Raw genomic sequence first — 19,945 nt, forward strand, 5'->3', positions numbered from 1 at the left:
GGATTCCATCATGACCGGTCAAGGCAAGAGCGCGGTTCTGTCGCTTCTTTTCCCACTGCGTTAATCTCAGAAGAGTTAAGTCGGTTACCCGCCTGTCTAGTCTTTTCAAGGAGGGATTTGTCGACTAAAAGAGGCCCATACAAAGAATATGAACGCATCATGTTACTGTGACGATATTGGCTACTGTTCATGGCTTCTCTACGGGAGTTCAACTGCTGCCAAGCATTTGTTATCTTTCAGTCAGCAGAAACGCCGAAATGCAACGGCTCGTGCACTAAATGCGAGCTTTCACTCATCTTCTTGAACGCAATGCTCGAAAGATGGGGGCCCATAAGGCAACCCCCAACGCTGCCCGGGTGGTAGACTTTGTGGAGTTGGAGTACGAGAAATTACAGTGCTCGCATTGCCACGTTGGGTGTCATGCCAGATAGCATCTTGACACCGTTTATGTGGTCTTTGGCCACTTGGTTACCGAAACTATGGCTCAACATGATACCGAGAACCTTGGCAATCTATATTGATGATACCACAACTGCAAGATTACAGTACACCCCACTATCTTGTCGAGTGATTTTATTACAATGTCTGGTCATCTCAAACTTTATGGTCTCTTCATTTGCGTGGTGCCATCCATGCTCCTGCTCGGAAATCGTCATCCGACTCACGACAGATCTCTTTGGAACACGACGTGACAGGTTATTTGGCGCCTCTGACCCCATCTTGCAGGATATTACAGGGGAGAAGCGTGCCGAGAAAACAGCTCTCTTCTAGAACAGTGGCGTATCGTGAAAGTGTGCGTCGCATTAAAATATAGCTTATCTTGGCATATCAAACATGAACGCTCCAGTTGGAGGAAAGACAGCTGAACTCTTGTGCTGACGGGCTGGCCATAGCTTGCACACCCCGGGTCTTTTTCACCGTGGTGCGACAGCAGTTATCTCTTGGGGGGAGAGGGCGATAACACCAAGACCAAACGAGAATCTATAGCTGCCAAGTCGGCAGCCCCCTGATTGCGGTCCGCGGTTATTTTTACCGCCGCGGTTGTGGCTTTCTTCTAGAAAAATTCTACGCTGGATTTGCGCCCTCATGTACGGATACAGGGCATTTTCAAGTCAAGTCAAGTCAAGTCAAGATCTCGAAATCTCGAGATCCGCAGACGTTGAATCTCAACTACGGGGTAATACGTAACAGTTTGCTTTCAATTACCATTACCCCGTGGGCGCATCGCCGTCAATCTGGGGATGGCTCCATACTCTACCAAGTGGCCCGTTCGGAACAAGAGAGCAACAGCTCTTTGAGGAATTTCCCCAGCGTTTGTACGTAATGCAATCCAATCCTTTCTGAGACCCCGTTTTGAAATGGTGCAACGAGAAAGACAGGACAGGGCAGGGTCCTACGATAATTGACGGGCTCGGACATGACCGGCCAGGTACCCTTGCAGCCCCCGCAAAGACAGTTCAAGCGTTATCAAGCGCAGCCCCTGACCTTGGAACCGAGTTAAACTGTATCTCTCACAGCAGCAAGACACGCGACTCGGACCAGAATGACTGTAACCAACAGTCATGAATCTAACGGTCGCTGATACGCTTACTCGGGATGATGTCGGATCTTCTAAATGCAGTTGCCTGCTTTTACCCACGTGACGCCACTTGTCACCCGAACTGCATGCCCCTGCTTCACGGGCCGATGAAAAAATAAAGGTCATATCTCAATTTGAATGGCCTGCGGCACATTCTCGTCTGACTGGACAGTCTGCTAAGGTTTCTGTTAAGCTTAGTGCAACGAGCCACACCAAAACATAGAAAGTCAAAAGTTCGTGCATGAAATAAGAGTAGACTACCCAGGTTGGAAATCTCCGTATTCGACTGCGCAAAGTACAATTACATCCATATCTTGAGGCACTTATTGGTTCAAGAAAGAATACTCCGATTTTATGTCGATATTTATTTGGTCAGCGAAGCTCGCTCATCATGGTCATTGAAGTACCTTATACAAAGATGCTTCTTTATCCCGCCAAAATGGTAGAACCCCGATGTCATGCAAGCAGGCCTTGGCCATTATTCGAGAAGACATCGATGCAGAGATGCACAATAGCATTACGCATGGTCGAATAGGATAACTGTCCGAGTCTGACATACATCTTCACTAGATACCCAATACGGCAGGTTGTGTAATAGGTACAAATTAGAACTCTCCGACCTTCCACTCCGGGAGCCTTCTTGCGCTGCTGACCCCTGATACGCTGCGCTCTACGACGTTATCACTTGGCAGAGAGAGATAACGAACTCTTACTTGTCGAAGCTAGGCCGTTGCATATAAAACCCCCCGTCCCGCCAAGACTTTGCTCGACCAGAATGTTGGTTGGCAAGATGACTTTTCGTCAGTGCTACCTATCATCTATGTATGTTTCATCAAATGTACTGTACAGTAATGCGAGAGACTCATCCTATCTTTGGCCCTGCCCTGGTTGCGCGTCCCTTCCATCGATCTCGTTGCCCCTATCATATCTGGAGCCCAGCCTTTTCGACCCTGCAGCTTGTGCTTGTAGCTGTACCTTGAACATTATCCGATACTTCTGGACGAATGCTTGCACAAATCACCTTGCCGGATCACCACATTAGCGATGCGATGCGATGCGATGCGATGCCCGTGCTGGTGTAGGCAGAGTCCATGCATCGGCCTTATCTGACGGATCCTATACTGGAAGGACACTTCTTACAGGGAGGGTCCGTGGGGTTTGTCGTTTGGTTTCAGCATGCAGGGCCAAGGGCCTCTTGCGGGCGTAGCGAAGAAGGGTCCAGTGTTATGGTAACCTAACGCTGACCCTTTGACCAACCGGTCGTGTCGTTGACGTGCTCCATAGTCTATCATGTTTGTTGCTTTTGGGCATTGCCAAAGAGCTCGAAATTGTGTTATTCTGGTCAGAAAAGATTGGTATATCTTTCTAAATGAATTGAAGAGAACCACGACGTCGTTTACCGGTTCTAGTGGCTTGGCCACGGCAGTTTGCAGGGCCAAGACGGGATCTTGGTTCAGGGCAATCAAGATCCAATTCTTGGTACTGCAGGGTAGAGGTTTAGGTCTCAGCCGCATCTGGATGCCCAGAACGCCGAGAAATTGGCAGAAGGATGGAATTGTTCTTTGAGATGAGCTTGGTTGGAGTCTATTCGACCGCAATATTGATTCGAATAATTTTTGAACAGACATCACTAATGATATTCGAGGGGGTTTGTTGAAATTATACCTGAGGCTTGCGAAATATACCTACCCAATCGTTTGTTGAAGTGGCGTGATGGACGTCTGCTCAGCAGTAAGAAGCAACATCATCTCTACAACCACATCAAAGACCGCTAACGTACCACTCATCACCTCATGGCTCAAGAGAAGGCACAGCACTGGGAGCGAAGTGTCCGGTACAAGGAACCATCCTTCGACAGTCTCTTATATGGGAAAACGTTTCTGATATGTTTGACGTATCGCGGAATTGTCATCCTACCTACGTCATGGAGAACAGCCAAACCTGGATATTTCAAGTAGCGATATATACAGAGGCTTTGTTTACTTTATAGTCATGGTAAGAGCATCAGGACATCACAGCTACTGAGAGCATACTCAGTACCGTGCAGTAAGATACTCTGATGATGTGGTATCTCAGAGCTAGGTTATCGAGAAAGTCGGAGCAAGTTGTTTCATTGATATTATGTCTTGTTATGGGCGACCTTGAGTCCTACTCACATTTCCAGGTGCCAATACCTGAAGATGTCATGACTCTAGTATGGGTTGACTAACTTGTTAAATACACAAACCCCATCCGATAACAATATGCTATCGACAGAGCAGAAGAGCCTCTCAACAATGAATTATAGAATCGACATTGGATGCCACAATGGACATACAAAGCTTGACGCAAAAGGAAGTGATCGTATCAGCCAGTTCATGGGAAGGGTCTAGACGTGCCATGCAACGCCACCGGGACACGAGCCGCCCTGCAATGGGGTATGTCTCTTAAACGCGGGGAGCCGTGGTGAGCTAATCACATAGAATGGCAAGCTTTTGAGTCCTACGGTTGTGAATTGGCATGGTAGAAGTTGCAACTAGATGTCATTCTCGACAGTGTTGAGTGACTACCGGACAGAGCGGTACTTGAAAGGTTGACCTGGATAATAGCTGACGAGATGGATAGTAATCAATCAATCTCAAGTTACTCTTCCTCTACTAATCTAATGATGATAGCATTTAATGGGTTATCGAGGAGCCCGCAACTCTGTCTATGGACCATACTGTGAACCTGCTCTAGATATTACCTCAATCTCCCTTGCCCGCGGTACCCTTCCGTCTTCGAATTAAGTGGCGCATTATCTCCCTTGCCCAACGGCTATCGCCATGTTAAGAAACCACTGATAAGCTTAAGATTCCAACAGCACGGTACAACCAACGGGAGCAATGCCGTAGCGCTAGAGATAGGTAGTCACAAACTCAAATGCGACCACTCGCGAGCTCGGCCAACCAATGATGCATAACTCACGACGAGTCTCGACCTGATAGAACGTGGCTTTCTAGCTAAGTTGAGTTAAGCTGAAGCCGGGGTAGAATCTGGGGTAAACTCATAGGCGTATGGTAGTCAAAAACATATGTCACAGTTCGTAGTATCTCTGTAGGCCTGCTTTTCTTTCAAGTATTGTGCTCTCGATAGTTAATGCTGAGATAGGTTATCATAGCCTCGCGGATACATTCCCGTAGAATCCAATCATGGCAGGATCGTCAAGATCATCGCTTTCCCCAGGTTCCCCGGATTTTGCCCTCAATTAAAGCTCTAGTTTGCCGAAGTCGATAATGGATATAAAGACTCATGATCATCATCTCCAAGCAGCTTGAATCCTCAGAACCAGAACTCAATCGTCTCGCATCTTCTATCCCCGTCACTATATCCTTGGTTAGTTTGAAGCATTATCAACTCCTTCATCATGCGCCGTGAAAGTCTTCACGATGTTGCTGCCCAACCCGGAGTCATGGAGAAATCACGAAACTCCATGACAAAAGAAGATGGCGTTGCTCTCCATGCTTCACGAAGCATGGATGAGACACAAGCTATTGAACTTCAAGAGGGAAAACACGGACAGTTCCACCGATCCTTCACACCTCGTCAAGTCCATGTAAGTCCTTCCCTTCTCCACCACGACAGCCCTCACGAAACTCCATACCTGACGTATACCTTCCCTAGATCATCGCTCTAGGTTCCAACATCGGCTCAGGTGTCTTCATCGCTACTGGCAAAGCTCTAGCTACTGGTGGTCCAGGAAATATGGTGATCGCCTATTTCATGGTGTGCACTTGCGTCTGGGCTGTTTTGCAGTCCTTGTCTGAGATGACGATTGCCTTTCCTGTCTCGGGCAATTATATCGACTATGCGGATCGCTGGGTTGACCCTGCGTTGGCTTTCGGTGCTGGTTTTGCTGAATGGCTTGGTTAGTATCCTCTCCAAAATCAAGTATACACAAAGGATTCTAATCTGTGATAGGCTGGACTGCAATTGTCTCTGCAGAAGCAGGTTTCTTCCATATTCTGGTAGGGTATTGGTCAAATGGCTCATTCCCTCTGGCCGCATCACGTAAGCCATTCGTCCTTTGACTTGGGTTTATAACTCAGCTAACACAGACTGTAGTCAGTATCTTCATGTTCGCCTGCCTCGTTATCTTCCTCCTCCCGAATACGGTCTTCGCCTGGTTCGAATACGTAACATCTTTGATCAAGATCTTTCTCTTCTTGATTATCATTATTCTATCATTGGCCTTGGTCCTCGGAGCCGGCCCGAATGGCTATGTTCATCATGGCGAGACATGGACTGAACTGCCTGCGTTCCTGAATGGCTTCTCAGTATGTCTAGACATTTAATTCCAAGGGATTCGTTGGGCTTACAACTCTATAGGGCTTTGCAAACTGCGCTCTTCTTGCTACCTGGGCCGTCGGTGACCAGGTCTTCATTGGCATCATGGGTGGCGAAGCAGAAAGCCCACGCTTTTCTCTCGCACATGCAACCAAGCTTGTGCCCTTCCGAGTCAACTTCATCTACATGCTCAGCGTCATCTTCATCACTATACTTGTCCCCTCCAACGACGAGCGTCTACTTGGTGGAGGCGGTGTTGCCGCATCGCCTTTTGTCGTCGCCGTTCAAGACTCAGGCATTCCCGCTATCGCTTCCATCCTTAACGCTGGAATGATCTGCGGTGTCCTCGCTATCGCAGCCGAATCAGTGTATCTCTCTTCAAGAGTATTGAGAACCATGTCTCATCAAGGTCTCATCTCGACACGACTCGCCAAGGTTGATGACAAGGGACGACCCAGACTTGCTCTGATCATCACTTCCGTGGTTGCTGTTGTTCTTGGATATATCCAGCTGTCTGGTAAGTGAATTCTGACTGGCATAGAAATTTCCATAAGCTGACAATAATCTAGCTGGCGGCCTGACTGTCTTGAACTGGTTGATCTCAATTACGAGCGCTTCCTTCTTCAGCAACTGGATCATCATCTCTTTCACCAACTACCGTTTCCATGCTGCCCTCAAAGCCCAAAACGACCAGCTCTTTTCTGAGACATATGCTTGGAGGTCAAATGCTTGGCCTCTAGCACCAGCCTGGTTGATGTTGATCTCCATTATGCTGCTTGTCTGCTGTATCTACTCTGGAGTAGACCCTGTCGTAAGTAATCCAAGCGTGCCACTAGGCAACATATAGCATGAGAATCAATAACTAACGCGTGTATACTGCAGGGCGATGCCGGATTTACTGCCGAAAACTTCTTCCAATACATGATTGGAGTCGTGGTCATCTTCAGCTTCACTCTGGGATACAAGGTCATCTTCCGAACTCCCTGGAGGAATGCAGCAACTGCCGACTGTCTCACTGGCCGACGACACTTGAGTGTCGAGGAGATCAAGCAACTTGATGAGTACTATGCTCAGCCCAAGTGGAGACGCTTTCTTACATATGTTCAATTGTGGTAACTGCAATGTCTCCATGTTGTACCAGAAACCAACGGGACGTTGAGAGCGGATGTGTTCTTTGACTAGTCAGTTTCTATCAATATGTCTTTGGAGTTTGTGTACTCTCTGTTCTCAAGTATCTCTTACAAGAATACTTCAATTGATAGACTGTAAGATGCTCATGTAAAGTCACGGCCTGTGCACATATCATACAATCTGGTCATTGATTTGAAGTGCTACCAGAGCTTTCTCCCTACATCTGATTATCTACCCGGACTCCTCTATGCCTTCTACCATTGGATCCTCAGGCCACGGCCACGTCAAACTATCAACATCCAGCGAATTCGCAATGTTCAGCAACTGTTCAGCGCTAAGCTCATAGTTTAACCCCAAACCGAAATCATCTCCAGATTCAAGGCCGAAAGACTCGGTGTATCCGGGAATAGATGCTTCTGTAGTATCTATATCGTCAGAGGGTCCTTCATGCGGAGTGTTGTGGCTCTGAGTCGCAACCAGAGACCTTGACTCATTATGAACCAGGAACTCTTTGAGCAAACCTTCTAGTTGCTTTAGTTCAGACGCAACCATATTGGCTACCGGATTACCACGAGACCCCATTTCGTCGAATATAGAGTAGGCGCGCTGTGTCCAGGGAGTGTGGTCTGGCAATAGTGATGAGTCAATTGCAGAAGCCATGAGTAGTGCGATTGTAGCGGTAAATGTTGCGTCTTGGTCAAAGCGTAGAAACGTTTCTATCAGTTTGTTAGGATGGTTTTCACTAATTAACAGGAGTTGGAGAACATACCCAGTAGACCCTGTTCAGAGAGGCTAGACAGAATTCTAAGGATCTGCTGAGCCGATTCGGTACACATCTGTACAAGACCTTTCACGCTCTCGGATTGTAGCCAATGCATCAAAGCTACCTCCAAGTGGCCGAGTCTGGAGAGAAGAAACGTATAGAGCAGCGGTCTTGTGGTAAGAATTATACACTAGTGAGGTTAGAAAGAAGATTTGCTGAACGACGTTCATATCAAAAGCTTACCTGGTGTTGCAAAAGATGCAGGTGAGCTGATATTCGCGATATACCAGCCATCCCTTCGCCCGCCTGAATCTCAAAGGACTTGTTCAGTCGTTCTGTAACGATAGCAATACTCTTGAGTACTGATTGCGTAGCCTCCAGATATCGACTGTCGAGTTTCCCTTCGAGGCCATATACAGCTACAGATTATCAGCAAATCTTCTCGTCTAACCGAAGTATACGCACTCTGATCTATCTTTGCGAGCACTCTGCAGAAGTCAACATGTATCTTGAGAGCTTCCAAACGTTCTGGTTGTCCTGGAAAGTCGGGAAAGCGTGCACTTATAACATCGTCCGATATACTCAGAGGAAGACCCATTAGAGAGCCCATCTGTCGCTCGAGAATGTAAATCGTCCAAAACATGTGGCGGCATCTCTGCACGTAAGACTTATCAAGGGCGCTAGATTGCATCTCTGTGTGCATGCCGTGTTCCAAAGCATTTCGAAGAGCGTTACAGACCTATCTTTGTTGAGAATCATGTGCCATCAAATGACATTGCAAACTTACCAGGCGATGGGCTTGCTGGATATAATCCACGCAGTGTAGATAAAGAGCAGCGCAACAGAGAACTTGCAGCTGATCTATCACATCGCATTCGAAGAAGCTAAAGTCTGGCATGAGCTTCATAGCTTGCGCGAACAATTCTCCTCCGGGAGGTCGTCGAGATTTTGTCGAATGCACCACGAAGGCCTTTCCAAATGCTAATATGATAAGATAATGAACAAACCATAGAGGCTCAGCTTGTGCGTGCTCTGCAGGATTTTCGTGGAAGCGATGAAAGCGTTGCATAAAGATGTCTTCGTCAAAGAGATTATATAGCCAGCTGCAGTGGAACTTGACTGAATTGAGGAGATACAGAGCAAAGTCCTTTGTTGGAAGAGCGGTCATGTCGGGTACGTCTCCAGATGCAAGCTTCCTCGTCCCATCCCACTTAAAGTCGAAGACCTTTCCTTCAAGCCCAGCAAAGTGAAGGTTGTGAGTAGGCAGTGGTGTTCCTTTGATGCGTTCGTGTGTCATTGTGAGAACTCTCTTGTTGAAGGACCAATTCGAAGAAGTTCCCATGAACACTGATAGTTGATGAGTCAGAAAGAAAGCTAAAGGGATGAGAATATGGACTCACGAAGATGGCCCTTAAGACCTGGGACAAAGTCGTAGGTATGAAAGGCTAGAGGATTAATGAGAGGAGTTTTGCCGTCGGCATTGAGTTGTTGATTAGGTGCTTGGGCTGGTCCATAAGGTGATATAGAGCTTGATGTTTTTATTGCTAATTCTGGGACATCGTTATTGGCATCAGGTAAGTGCATTGGTTCATCTTAATTCTTAGTAGAGCATCTCGAGATAGACAAGGATTGTATGCACTCACCTAACTCTGGGCTTCTTGATTGAACAGTTGAAGCCTGTTGATTTGCTTTGTTTTCGAGGGATGCCAACCTCTCTTGGAGACTCTTGATGTACCTGGAGGAAGTGAGTGAGTCTCCCATCAGGGACTGTACTGCTGACAAAACTCACCCTCTTGAAACCACCACTTTGCGAGACTCATCGTCGAAACGACAAGGCAAACCTCTTTTATCGCATTGTTGACAAGGTTGAGACCCTGAGCATCTGATCTTTTGATCGCGACATCTTACACAACTAACCATGTCTCATCAGTGACTAAACTCGGGACCCATCAGATAAGAACAAGAACATACGCTTTTGGAGCACGTTTTCTAGCATTATTTGGCCGAGTAGAGCTAGAACGTGTAGACATAGACATCACCTCGAGGACGCAACTACGAATGAGCAGAAAGGCCCTGATAGTCAATTATATTGTTGTATGAATATGAGCAAAACAACATGCCTGTGACTCGTCAACCCAAGCCAAGCTGCGTGTAACGGGCAAGCTTCCGCATAACTAAAGAGCGGGGTAGATTGGGGCTGATAGGGATACAAAACCGAAGAGGAAGGATTGGAAGCGCTCTAGAAGATGTGGATATTCCTTGAGGATCATTTCTTGTGAGACGATTGGTTTTTGGTTATCGACGGAGTTTTAAGTCTTTAATCGTCTACTCTGCCCGATTGCGTTAGAAAGTCTTGAGTCTAAAGTCAACCCTGTCAGCGATAGTACAACATTCTCGATATGAAGCCAGCATTGATAGAGTCATGAACTTCAATGTGATGGTTCCTATGGCCGGTCTTGGTCATATTTAACATGCCTTATGCAGCTCGTAAGCCACAGGTTACAACGTTGCAAAGAGATAGCAATAAATGCCCAAATTAGTATATAGCGTAAGAATAGACCGTTTGGAGGTTTACGTCTCCTCGAGCCAATGTAGCTGATTGACTCGCATATACTGCTTCATGATATCGGATACATTACTCACTTTGTCCTCACCGAAGAAGCCACCTAACAAGACCAAGGCACACAATGTGGAAGAAGAACTAACAACCGTAGGCATTCTTATTCCTGTTTGTTCCGAGGGTGAATGAATCCGCTTGTGGATGGCCCAAATCTACAGGCTAACGAGCGGCTGAAGTCAGAAGCTTATGGCTAGTTGGTGGTTTGCAAGCTGAGTACTGCAACGTATTTCCTTGTGCGACAAACACGACTTTTTAGCGGAAGAAAGGGTCCTCTGCCTTTTAGAAGTGCTTGCTTGAGCTTGAACTCCTCCCTTACTGCTAGTTACGTTTGTATAAGAGGGGAGCGATGCCCATGCTGACTGCATTCACCATCAACGACATTGCAACACCCACGCGTGCCTATATACTTTCATACACCTACTTACCTCGATACAAACGAGACATCAATGTTTGGATTCCATCTCAGCTATCAGTGGCTTCACTATACTCGACCTTCAGGTCCTCCATTCCCCGTTCCTGAAGGTCTTGAACGTCACTGGGTAGAAACACCCGAAGGCCGGATTGAAGTCCTCTCCAATTCACCATCCATCACTGACAGAACAGATGGACCGCCCATAGTATTCTGTCATGGTGGTATGGGCTGCGCTTGGGTATGGACCGAGTACATGCAATACCTAGCTGCCCGCGGTGTCCAAAGCTATGCTGTTTCGCTGCGCGGTCACGGGGAATCTTGGCATCCATCATACTTCCGCATGGTCTTTGCGACTCCTCGAAGTGCCCTAGCATCCGACCTCGTTGCAGTGATCGATTGGGTTGAGATGCGTGACAAGAGCGAGGTGATGCTTGTCGGACACTCGAGTGGCGGAGGGTTGAGCCAGGGTGTTCTCAGTGATGGCCTGGCGAATGTCAAAGCCCTTGCACTGCTGGGTGCTGTTCCAGGATTCGGATCGTAAGTCAAGATACCATGTTGACCTTGGCCTCCAGTTGAGATGCTAATAAAGCTTTGCAGAATGGGCGTATACATGAATTGGTGGAAGCTGGACCCGTGGTTCACCATTCGAATGATCTTCCACCTCTGGCATTCCAACTCACCTCTTTCACATCCCATACTCACACAACGCGCCTTCTTTGGCGATAAATATCCACTCTCGGCCGTCGTCCCATTCCAGCGCCATATGAACCGCTATGAGAGCTACCTATGGCCTTTCAGCATGATGTACCAGTTCACGTCTGCATCGATTATTCTCAAACACATTCGCAACGACGGTGACAGTGGCGAAAAGGTTCTTGTCATGGCAGGAAGTCAAGATAAGCTGATGACAGGACCAGTATCTCACAAGACAGCAAAGTATTATCGTGAAGCTGGAACTCAGAAGCGCGACGAGGTGCGATTGCGTTTTGTAGAAGGTGCTGGACATCAACTACAGAACGACGTGCAGTGGGAAGATGGCGCTGAGAAGTTGTTTGACTTTTACAAGGGCATTGCTTGAGTACGGATATAGATCCTTGAAATTGGCGGTCTGTTTTATCTGGGTCTGACGGGACCATTCCCGGTGGGTAGATAATGTTTTTTTCACTCGCAACTCCATCATGATGTATTTCCATCTTATTCGATATGTCCTCTTCAGTCAACTTAGCGTGAATACTTACCTAAAAACTTCGGTTCAATACCCGTTGATGACTGCCACTTGTCAAAAGACCTCGTTGTGGATGATCGGTCCATGATGCCGACACGACTCCGAGGCGACCTCCACTAAATTGTTAACTCCCGTTCCGGTAGCGGCCTCTGAACACGCTGATGAAGCTCCGTAACTGTTCTGAAAGAAGGAAAAAGAGGGGACAGTAGACAGGGGACACCGGTCCATGCTAGAGTGTGTTCAACAGGGAGCGACTCAGACGATGTTCCTTTTCTTTTTCTCCTGACCCAATTCCGTTACTTTCAATTCATCACCATCATCATCAAACATAGAGGAACGACCTCTACAAAATTACTGTCGGTGTTGAGATTCCATCTCGGCACTTCAAAGACCCGAAAAGACCGGCTTTGCATCCCAGATTCGGAAGACCTACCGATCTTTACTGTCTGCAGTAAATCTCGGGCTTCTTCCGTGACCTGAACGCTCAGGTTTCCTTCTGTATGTTGTTGGGTTGCTTCCGGTGCCGCAAAACATTTCGGTACCTTCAGCTCAGGTTCGCCTCAGGCAGTCCCAGCAGTCAATCTGGCGGCCTTACAGCGGTTCCAGCGGTTGTCGTTGTCAGCGGGGGTAGGTGCAGCAGCAGCCAGTCGCAGTCAGTCGCTCCTGCTTGGATCGGCACCCAGAATGGAGGGGAGAAAAGTGCAGGCGCCCGTGCCCCGCGCTCCGGAGCTGTCCGCCGAAGGCCCCTCTTCGGCGGGCTTCAAGACGTATTCGGCCGCTGGGTCGGCCGATAGGATCTCTCTCGTCTCAGGCCATCTGTCGCGTCAGACTTCTTCTTCTTATAACGCAGCTTCCCCTGCTCCTTCGTCATCCACCCAAGCTCGACCTCTATCGACAACCACAGCCAACATGTCTTCCCAACCCGAACACGCTACTCTGCTCATTCCCGGACCCATTGAGTTCGATGATGAGGTCCTCAAGTCTATGGGCCACTACAGGTATGAAATACTCTGCTCGATATCATAAAGTCTCGCCTGCTAATATATGTTCCTGTAGTGAGAGCCACGTCGGCCCTGGCTTCGTCAACACCTTCGGCGAGACCCTCTCCATGACCCGCAAGCTCTTCCAATCCACCGACCCCTCCGCTCAACCCTACGTTATCTCCGGTTCCGGTACTCTAGGATGGGATATTGTTGCTGCCAACCTTGTCGAGGCTGGTGAGAACGCTCTTGTTCTCAGCACTGGTTACTTCGGCGATGGCTTCGCCGACTGCCTGCGCGCCTACGGTGCCAATGTTACCAAGCTTGATGGTGAGGTTGGTGGCCGTCCTCAGCTCCCTGAGATCGAGAAGGCTCTTTCCGAGAAGAAGTACAAGATCCTTACAGTTACACACGTCGACACATCAACTGGTGTTCTGAGCGAGCTCAAGGACCTTGCCGCTACTGTCAAGCGAGTCTCCCCCGAGACCCTTGTCATTGTCGATGGTGTCTGCAGTGTTGCTTGTGAGGAGATTGCTTTCGACGAGTGGGGTCTGGATGGTGTTGTTACTGCCAGTCAGAAAGCCATTGGTGTTCCTGCTGGTCTCTCCATCTCTTTCTTCAGCGGCCGAGCTGTCGCTGCTGCCATTGAGAACCGCAAGACCCCCATCCCCGCCTACTTCGCTTCCATGAAGAACTGGACTCCTAGTGAGTGAGACACATTCTTGAGGTCATGTATATCCTGCTAACATGCCCTAGTCATGAAGAACTATGAGGCCAAGAAGCCTTCTTACTTCGCCACTCCCTCTCCCCAGCTCGTCCACGCCCTTCACACCGGCTTGAGCCAAATCCTCGCCCGACCTTTGTCAGAGCGATTCCAGGGCCACATCGAGGTCTCTAACAAGGTCAAGAAGGCCATCACCGACCTCGGCCTCAAGATCGTTGCCACCAAGCCCGAAGACCAGGCTCATGCCATGACTGCCATCTACCTGCCCGAGGGTGTTGGCGCTCCTGATGTTCTGCCCAAGCTGGCTGCTAAGGGCGTCGTCTTTGCTGGTGGTATTCACAAGGCTATCGCTCCCAAGTACATCCGATTCGGTCACATGGGTGTCAGTGCTGTAAGTGTAACTTGAACTTGTTTGGTGGAAGTTTGCAACTAACGTGTAATTCACAGCTGGATCCTAGCCGAAGTCACATGGAGAAGGCCATCAATGCTCTTAAGGAGAGCTTGGCCGAGGCCGGTTACAAGCCTTAAAACATAAGAGAACAAAAAACAAGAAAATTTATCAACATGATCTAGAGGCGATCGAAGGGACGACATAGCCCAGCTTGAAGACACAACAGCCAAGTCCATCCAGTGGATGTTGGTGCTTCATGGTTGAGTCGAAAGTATATAACGAGAGAAATGGCTGGCCATGTTTGTTGGTGATTGTATAGATGAAGAAACCAACTATAGAGGGTTGGTTAGTGTTGTCTTTCAGTGATAAAGCGAGCTTAAAAAATATGATACTTTGCCAAAGACGTCTTGGCCCATCCTCCTCGTGATTTGCATAAAACAACTTGAGCCGAATACACCATAACCCAAGGTCAAAACTTGCCGGTTCTGTTTGAACCTACTGCAGTGGTAGTTTGCTCATTAATACCTAACGTCAGTGATAACGCGATAAGCTCCCTGTCCTAACTGTTAATTCTCCAGAGTGGCAGAGCCGTCTAGAATCTTCTTTCTACGCAGCATTCAGCCATAGTGGTCTTCGATACGATCATGAGATGGCAAGGATTAACACAGGCTATATAGGCTTATAAATAGTTATCAATGATATCATGACATCGTACCGTAGGTAGATAATGCAGAAGACTTCCGTGTTTTCACAAAGGCCTCTTGACACCGCCCTCAGCCGAAGAAGAAATGCGATATCTTATATCGGGCTGCTGCAGAGCATCAGGACTACATAGAGCAGTCAGGGGGATCTTCGTGTCCATCAACATGTTCAGCTGAGCAAGACCTTGACATGTCTGCCATGGTTAAACAATAGCCCCAGCAAAATCGGAATAATGATCGGACTGCCGCATCCGGCAACATCAATTAACAATGCATAACTAACAAAAGTGACCAACACGCGCTGTTATGGAAATCATAGCGAATCATGAGATCGATCGGTTACAGTATATGTACAGTAATTTTACTTATGCGCCCGGGAGGCTGGGAGTTGATAGCCCGAGGTGATGAAGTATGTACCGTTACAAAAATCATCCCAGCGTCATGGGCCCAACGAACCACAGCCACGGTACTTTTTGCATAGGCAGCAACAGCCACAGCAAACGGCAGTGGTGCAAAAAGTAGAGATACTTTGTTGATGTGATGATGATAGGACAGGACATCCAATGGCTTTTAATACACAGGCATCCATGGATTCCTTCTTGTACCTGTGCCGTGACCCGCTGCTGACAAAAGCATCCATCAGATCTGCTGGACGGATAGAATGGAAGCTCTCGCTACATTAGGTCTGGTTGCTGGTGGTTACAAGTGACGCAGACTGCGCTGCGGGGCATTTCTGAGTCTGGTACTCCACTAAAGGTGTCTGCTGTACTGTTCGATGGAGATTATTCACAGCGCTGCGGCGGCGCTGGGCTTGTAACTCCACTTCGTCCTGAGCCGCCCGCATAGGTCCAGGTCCAGTCCATTCATGGATCTCTTCACACCTCACCTCACCTCACCGACGTCGTCCACTTTACCTTAGTTTGCTTGACCAAAGCAGAACTTTGCATTTCTCCTCTTTTTCATTTTTCACTGCTTCCTTCGCGACGCATTCTCTTCTCGACCGACCATCATACATCCACCAACTCCTCCTTATTATAGAGTAGAGCTGAGCTGAGCTGCGCTATTGCCTTCCCTTGCTTTAGTCTATCTGCCTGGGGCTGGCATTTGCTTGTATCTTCTCTCCCCCCGCCTCGCCTCGTCTTCGTTCGCCCACCACCAGCTACCACCTCCAACCACCAATACCTTCTTCTTCCACGTAACGAACCCCTCGCGAACCCGATATAACAACGCAAAATGGCCGCCTCCATTGAAGAGCTGGACGTCCTCGTCCGCTCCTTCTACGAGGGGCGCGGTGAGCAGGTAGGTTATCTTTTGGCTCTCGGGTTTTACCAGCCGCAGACCCCGCGCGTCGAGATGAGGAACAAGAACTAATCCCGCCTCGTCAATCGTGTAGCAAAAAGCCGCTCAAGCTGCTCTCAACCAGGTTCGTACAATTCTCCAGCTCATGGCTCGTGCAGAGCTTTTTCACTGACTCGATCTATAGTTCAAAGAAGACCCCGACGCCTGGCTCATGGTCGACAAGATCCTCTCGGATGCGCAGTACCCTCAAACCAAATGTGCGTTGACTCGGCTTTGCGCCACTTTCTACGCTGTGCTGCACTGCAGCTAGCTTCGTTCCCCCCGATCTTTGCGAATTATGAAACTGCTCGACTAACAAAATTTAACAGACTTGGGTCTGCAGGTTCTGGATAATGTGATCATGACGAGGTGGAAGGTACTCCCTCGGGAACAGTGCCAAGGTGCGTTACGCTTACAATAACAACTCAACTGTCATATCTGACCAGCCTCGTCATATAGGAATCCGAAACTTCATCGTTCAGTTTATCATCCAGTGCTCGAGCACCGAAGAGTCTTTGCGCCAGCAAAAGACTTTGCTCAACAAGCTTAACCTCGTTCTCGTTTCCGTCCTCAAGCAGGAGTGGCCTCACAACTGGCCTACCTTTATCAACGAAATCATTTCGTCATGCCATTCCAACCTATCTATCTGCGAGAACAACATGATTATTCTTCGTTTGCTTTCGGAGGAAGTCTTCGACTACTCAGCCGAGCAGATGACATCGACAAAGACACGCAACTTGAAGCAGACTATGTGCGCCGAGTTCTCACAGATCTTTAACCTCTGCCAAGAGGTTCTCAACACGGCCACACAGCCTAGTTTGATCAAGGCAACTCTCGAGACTCTCCTGCGATTCTGCAACTGGATTCCCCTGGGATACATCTTCGAGACACCACTTATCGAAACACTGCGAACCCGATTCCTCTCGACCCCCGAGTTCCGCAATGTTACCATGCAGTGCCTCACTGAGATTGGAGGTCTTCAGACAGGAGGTCCTGGACAGCCCAACTCGTATGATGAGGAACTTGTCAAAATGTTCACTGAGACCCTGACCACCATTGCTAACATCATTCCGGTCACTCTTGATCTCAAGAGCACATATCCTAGCAGTAACTCAAGGGATCAGGAGTTTATTCAAAACCTGGCTCTCTTCCTTTGCAACTTCTTCGGAATGCATTTAAATGTAGGTTACGAGACGTCTTTGTACCACATACGTTGTTCTAACATGCACGAAATAGCTTGTTGAGAAACTTCCCAACCGAGATTTCCTTATCCACGGTCACTACTATCTTATTAGGATATCGCAGATCGATGATCGAGAAATCTTCAAGATTTGTCTCGATTACTGGCTCAAGCTTGTTCAAGAGCTTTACGAGGAGATGCAAGCCCTCCCTATTACGGACCTTAACCCCCTCATGGCTGTCGGCGCAGGCATGTCTGGTGGCGGTGCCCCGAACCCTACCGTCCTTAACAACTACCCTCTCCGAAAGCACAAGTACAACGAGGTTCTCTCAAACCTCCGAGTTGTTATGATCGAGAAGATGGTCCGTCCCGAGGAAGTCTTGATCGTCGAAAACGATGAGGGTGAAATTGTCCGAGAATTCGTCAAGGAGAGCGATACTGTGCAGCTTTACAAGACGATCAGAGAGTGCCTGGTGTACCTGACGCATTTGGATGTGGTCGACACAGAGAACATCATGACCGAAAAGCTTGCTCGACAGGTCGACGGCAGCGAGTGGTCTTGGCACAACTGCAACGTTCTTTGCTGGGCCATCGGATCGATTTCCTTGGCAATGAACGAGGAGACTGAGAAGCGATTCTTGGTAACAGTCATTAAGGACCTGCTTGGTCTCACCGAAATGAAGCGAGGCAAGGATAACAAGGCTGTCGTCGCCAGTAACATTATGTACATTGTCGGCCAGTATCCTCGTTTCCTGAAGGCTCACTGGAAGTTTCTCAAGACGGTCGTTAATAAGCTATTCGAGTTTATGCATGAGTCTCACGAAGGTTTGTTTTGAACCTTGATTACTCACTAATCAGGTTATTAACTAACGTTATCACAGGTGTGCAGGACATGGCTTGTGATACGTTCATTAAGATTGCACGACAATGCCGACGACACTTTGTTGCTCTTCAGCCTAGCGAGCAGGAGCCTTTCATCGAGGAGATTGTCCGGAACATGGGCAAAATCACATGCGATCTTACCCCTCAACAAGTTCACACCTTCTATGAGGCCTGCGGTTACATGGTTGCGGCTCAGGGTAACAAGCATCAGCAGGAGAGACTTCTCTCTGACCTCATGGCTATCCCCAACGCGGCGTGGGACGAGATCATTAAGCAAGCAACAGTCAACCCCTCCATTCTTCAGGACGCCGAGACTATCAAGGTTATTGGAAACATCATGAAGACCAACGTATCGGCTTGCTCATCTGTGGGATCCTACTTTTACCCCCAGATCGGCCGCATCTACCACGACATGCTCCAGATGTACAATGCCACAAGTACGCTGATCTCCGAGGCCGTTGCTCGTGATGGTGAACTTGCAACCAAGATGCCCAAGGTCCGAGGTCTTCGAACTATCAAGAAGGAGATCCTCAAGCTCATCGAGGTGTATGTTGACAAGGCAGAAGATCTCCAGGCTGTCCGCGCCCAGATGGTGCCTCCTCTGTTGGACTCTGTTCTGGTCGATTACAACCGTAACGTTCCTGGTGCTCGAGATGCTGAGGTACTCAAGGCCTGCTCCACGATCATTACCAAGCTCTCTGCTTTGATGGAGGACCAGGTCCCGACCATTATGCAGAATGTCTTCGAGTGCACCCTGGAAATGATCAACAAGGATTTCTCAGAGTTCCCCGAGCACCGAGTAGAGTTCTTCAACCTCCTCCGGGCCATCAACCTGCACTGCTTCCCTGCTCTGCTCAAGCTCGACAACAACCAGTTCAAGTTTGTTATCGACTCCTGCTCGTGGGCTTTCAAGCATGACAACCGTGATGTTGAAGCAGCTGGTCTCAACATGGCTCTGGAGCTTATCAACAACATTGCCGAGAAGACTGACGTCCAGACCGCAAATGCTTTCTTCCAGCGATTCTTCATCACCATCCTTCAGGATGTCTTCTTTGTTGTGACTGACAATGATCACAAGGCTGGTTTCAAGACGCAATCCATGCTGTTGATGAAGCTCTTCTACTACATCAACCCCGCCGACGGTACTCAGCCCAAGATCCAAGGACCTATTTACAGCCCCGACCAGGCACAAGCCGGAACCGACAACCGAGAGTTTGTTGCCAACTTTGTTGCCAATCTCTTGCAAAATGCGTTCCGCAACCTGCAAACGTACGTTCTATCCCTTACTATCCATGGCGCAATGCTAACTCTCAAACAGGAACCAGATCCAGAGCTTTGTCGAGGGTTTGTTCTCGCTTAACACGCAGTACGACAAGTTCCGACTCAACCTCCGTGATTTCCTTGTCTCTCTCAAGGAGTTTGCCGGTGACAACGCCGAGCTATTCATCGTTGAGAAGGAGCAACAAGAGCAGGAAGCTAAGGATGCCGACCTGGAGCGACGACAGAAGGTCGGCGGTCTTCTCAAGCCCTCGGAGCTGGACGATGAGGAGCTATGACTCAACGAAGAACTACGGACTGAGTTTGCACCCCAAGGTGCTAATGAAGCGGCATCGACGGATGCAGCTGGGGATGGGTGGGAGTTCTACGGACTTTGAGGGATTTCCTGGAGTCACGGCCCATTGATTGATCCCCCTGCTTTGCGCACGTCGAAGCA

At 48.5% G+C, this 19,945-nt stretch overlaps 5 protein-coding genes across 5 annotated transcripts; 4 read left to right on the forward strand and 1 right to left on the reverse strand.

The window, feature by feature from the left end:
- Window positions 1–4,708: 4,708 nt before the first annotated feature.
- Window positions 4,709–7,064, forward strand: B0J16DRAFT_363706 (amino acid permease/ SLC12A domain-containing protein). Its single transcript, XM_046129885.1, has 7 exons — window positions 4,709–5,153; window positions 5,222–5,465; window positions 5,519–5,608; window positions 5,663–5,874; window positions 5,927–6,401; window positions 6,454–6,695; window positions 6,767–7,064. Exons 1-7 carry the CDS (start codon window positions 4,965–4,967, stop codon window positions 6,998–7,000), a joined length of 1,686 nt encoding a protein of 561 aa, XP_045981528.1. The 5' UTR covers window positions 4,709–4,964; the 3' UTR covers window positions 7,001–7,064.
- Window positions 7,065–7,195: 131 nt separating this feature from the next.
- On the reverse strand, window positions 7,196–9,982 carry B0J16DRAFT_345359 (uncharacterized protein). The gene is made up of 9 exons (XM_046128254.1): window positions 9,750–9,982; window positions 9,568–9,690; window positions 9,422–9,513; window positions 9,179–9,370; window positions 8,566–9,125; window positions 8,244–8,517; window positions 8,022–8,197; window positions 7,785–7,968; window positions 7,196–7,731 (listed from the first exon to the last, which is right to left on the reverse strand). The coding sequence occupies exons 1-9, from the start codon at window positions 9,812–9,814 to the stop codon at window positions 7,247–7,249; spliced, it is 2,151 nt and encodes a 716-aa protein (XP_045981529.1). The 5' UTR covers window positions 9,815–9,982; the 3' UTR covers window positions 7,196–7,246.
- Window positions 9,983–10,844: 862 nt separating this feature from the next.
- Window positions 10,845–11,888, forward strand: B0J16DRAFT_321844 (Alpha/Beta hydrolase protein; the record flags this gene model as incomplete). The annotated part of the gene is made up of 2 exons (XM_046125660.1): window positions 10,845–11,347; window positions 11,408–11,888. The coding sequence occupies 2 exons, from the start codon at window positions 10,845–10,847 to the stop codon at window positions 11,886–11,888; spliced, it is 984 nt and encodes a 327-aa protein (XP_045981530.1).
- An 831-nt stretch (window positions 11,889–12,719) lies between these two features.
- Window positions 12,720–14,267, forward strand: B0J16DRAFT_271534 (pyridoxal phosphate-dependent transferase; the record flags this gene model as incomplete). Its single annotated transcript, XM_046123580.1, has 4 exons — window positions 12,720–13,033; window positions 13,092–13,720; window positions 13,772–14,130; window positions 14,187–14,267. The coding sequence occupies 4 exons, from the start codon at window positions 12,720–12,722 to the stop codon at window positions 14,265–14,267; spliced, it is 1,383 nt and encodes a 460-aa protein (XP_045981531.1).
- Window positions 14,268–15,871: 1,604 nt separating this feature from the next.
- B0J16DRAFT_161815 (CRM1 C terminal-domain-containing protein) lies at window positions 15,872–19,807 on the forward strand. Its single transcript, XM_046122215.1, has 8 exons — window positions 15,872–16,130; window positions 16,225–16,254; window positions 16,315–16,387; window positions 16,499–16,570; window positions 16,629–17,350; window positions 17,406–18,174; window positions 18,231–19,500; window positions 19,550–19,807. The coding sequence occupies exons 1-8, from the start codon at window positions 16,065–16,067 to the stop codon at window positions 19,785–19,787; spliced, it is 3,240 nt and encodes a 1,079-aa protein (XP_045981532.1). The 5' UTR covers window positions 15,872–16,064; the 3' UTR covers window positions 19,788–19,807.
- Window positions 19,808–19,945: the final 138 nt, after the last annotated feature.

This window comes from Fusarium flagelliforme (genome assembly GCF_020744385.1).
Source record: "Fusarium flagelliforme strain FIESC 12 MPI-CAGE-AA-0113 chromosome Unknown B0J16scaffold_5, whole genome shotgun sequence".
NCBI lineage: Eukaryota > Fungi > Ascomycota > Sordariomycetes > Hypocreales > Nectriaceae > Fusarium > Fusarium flagelliforme.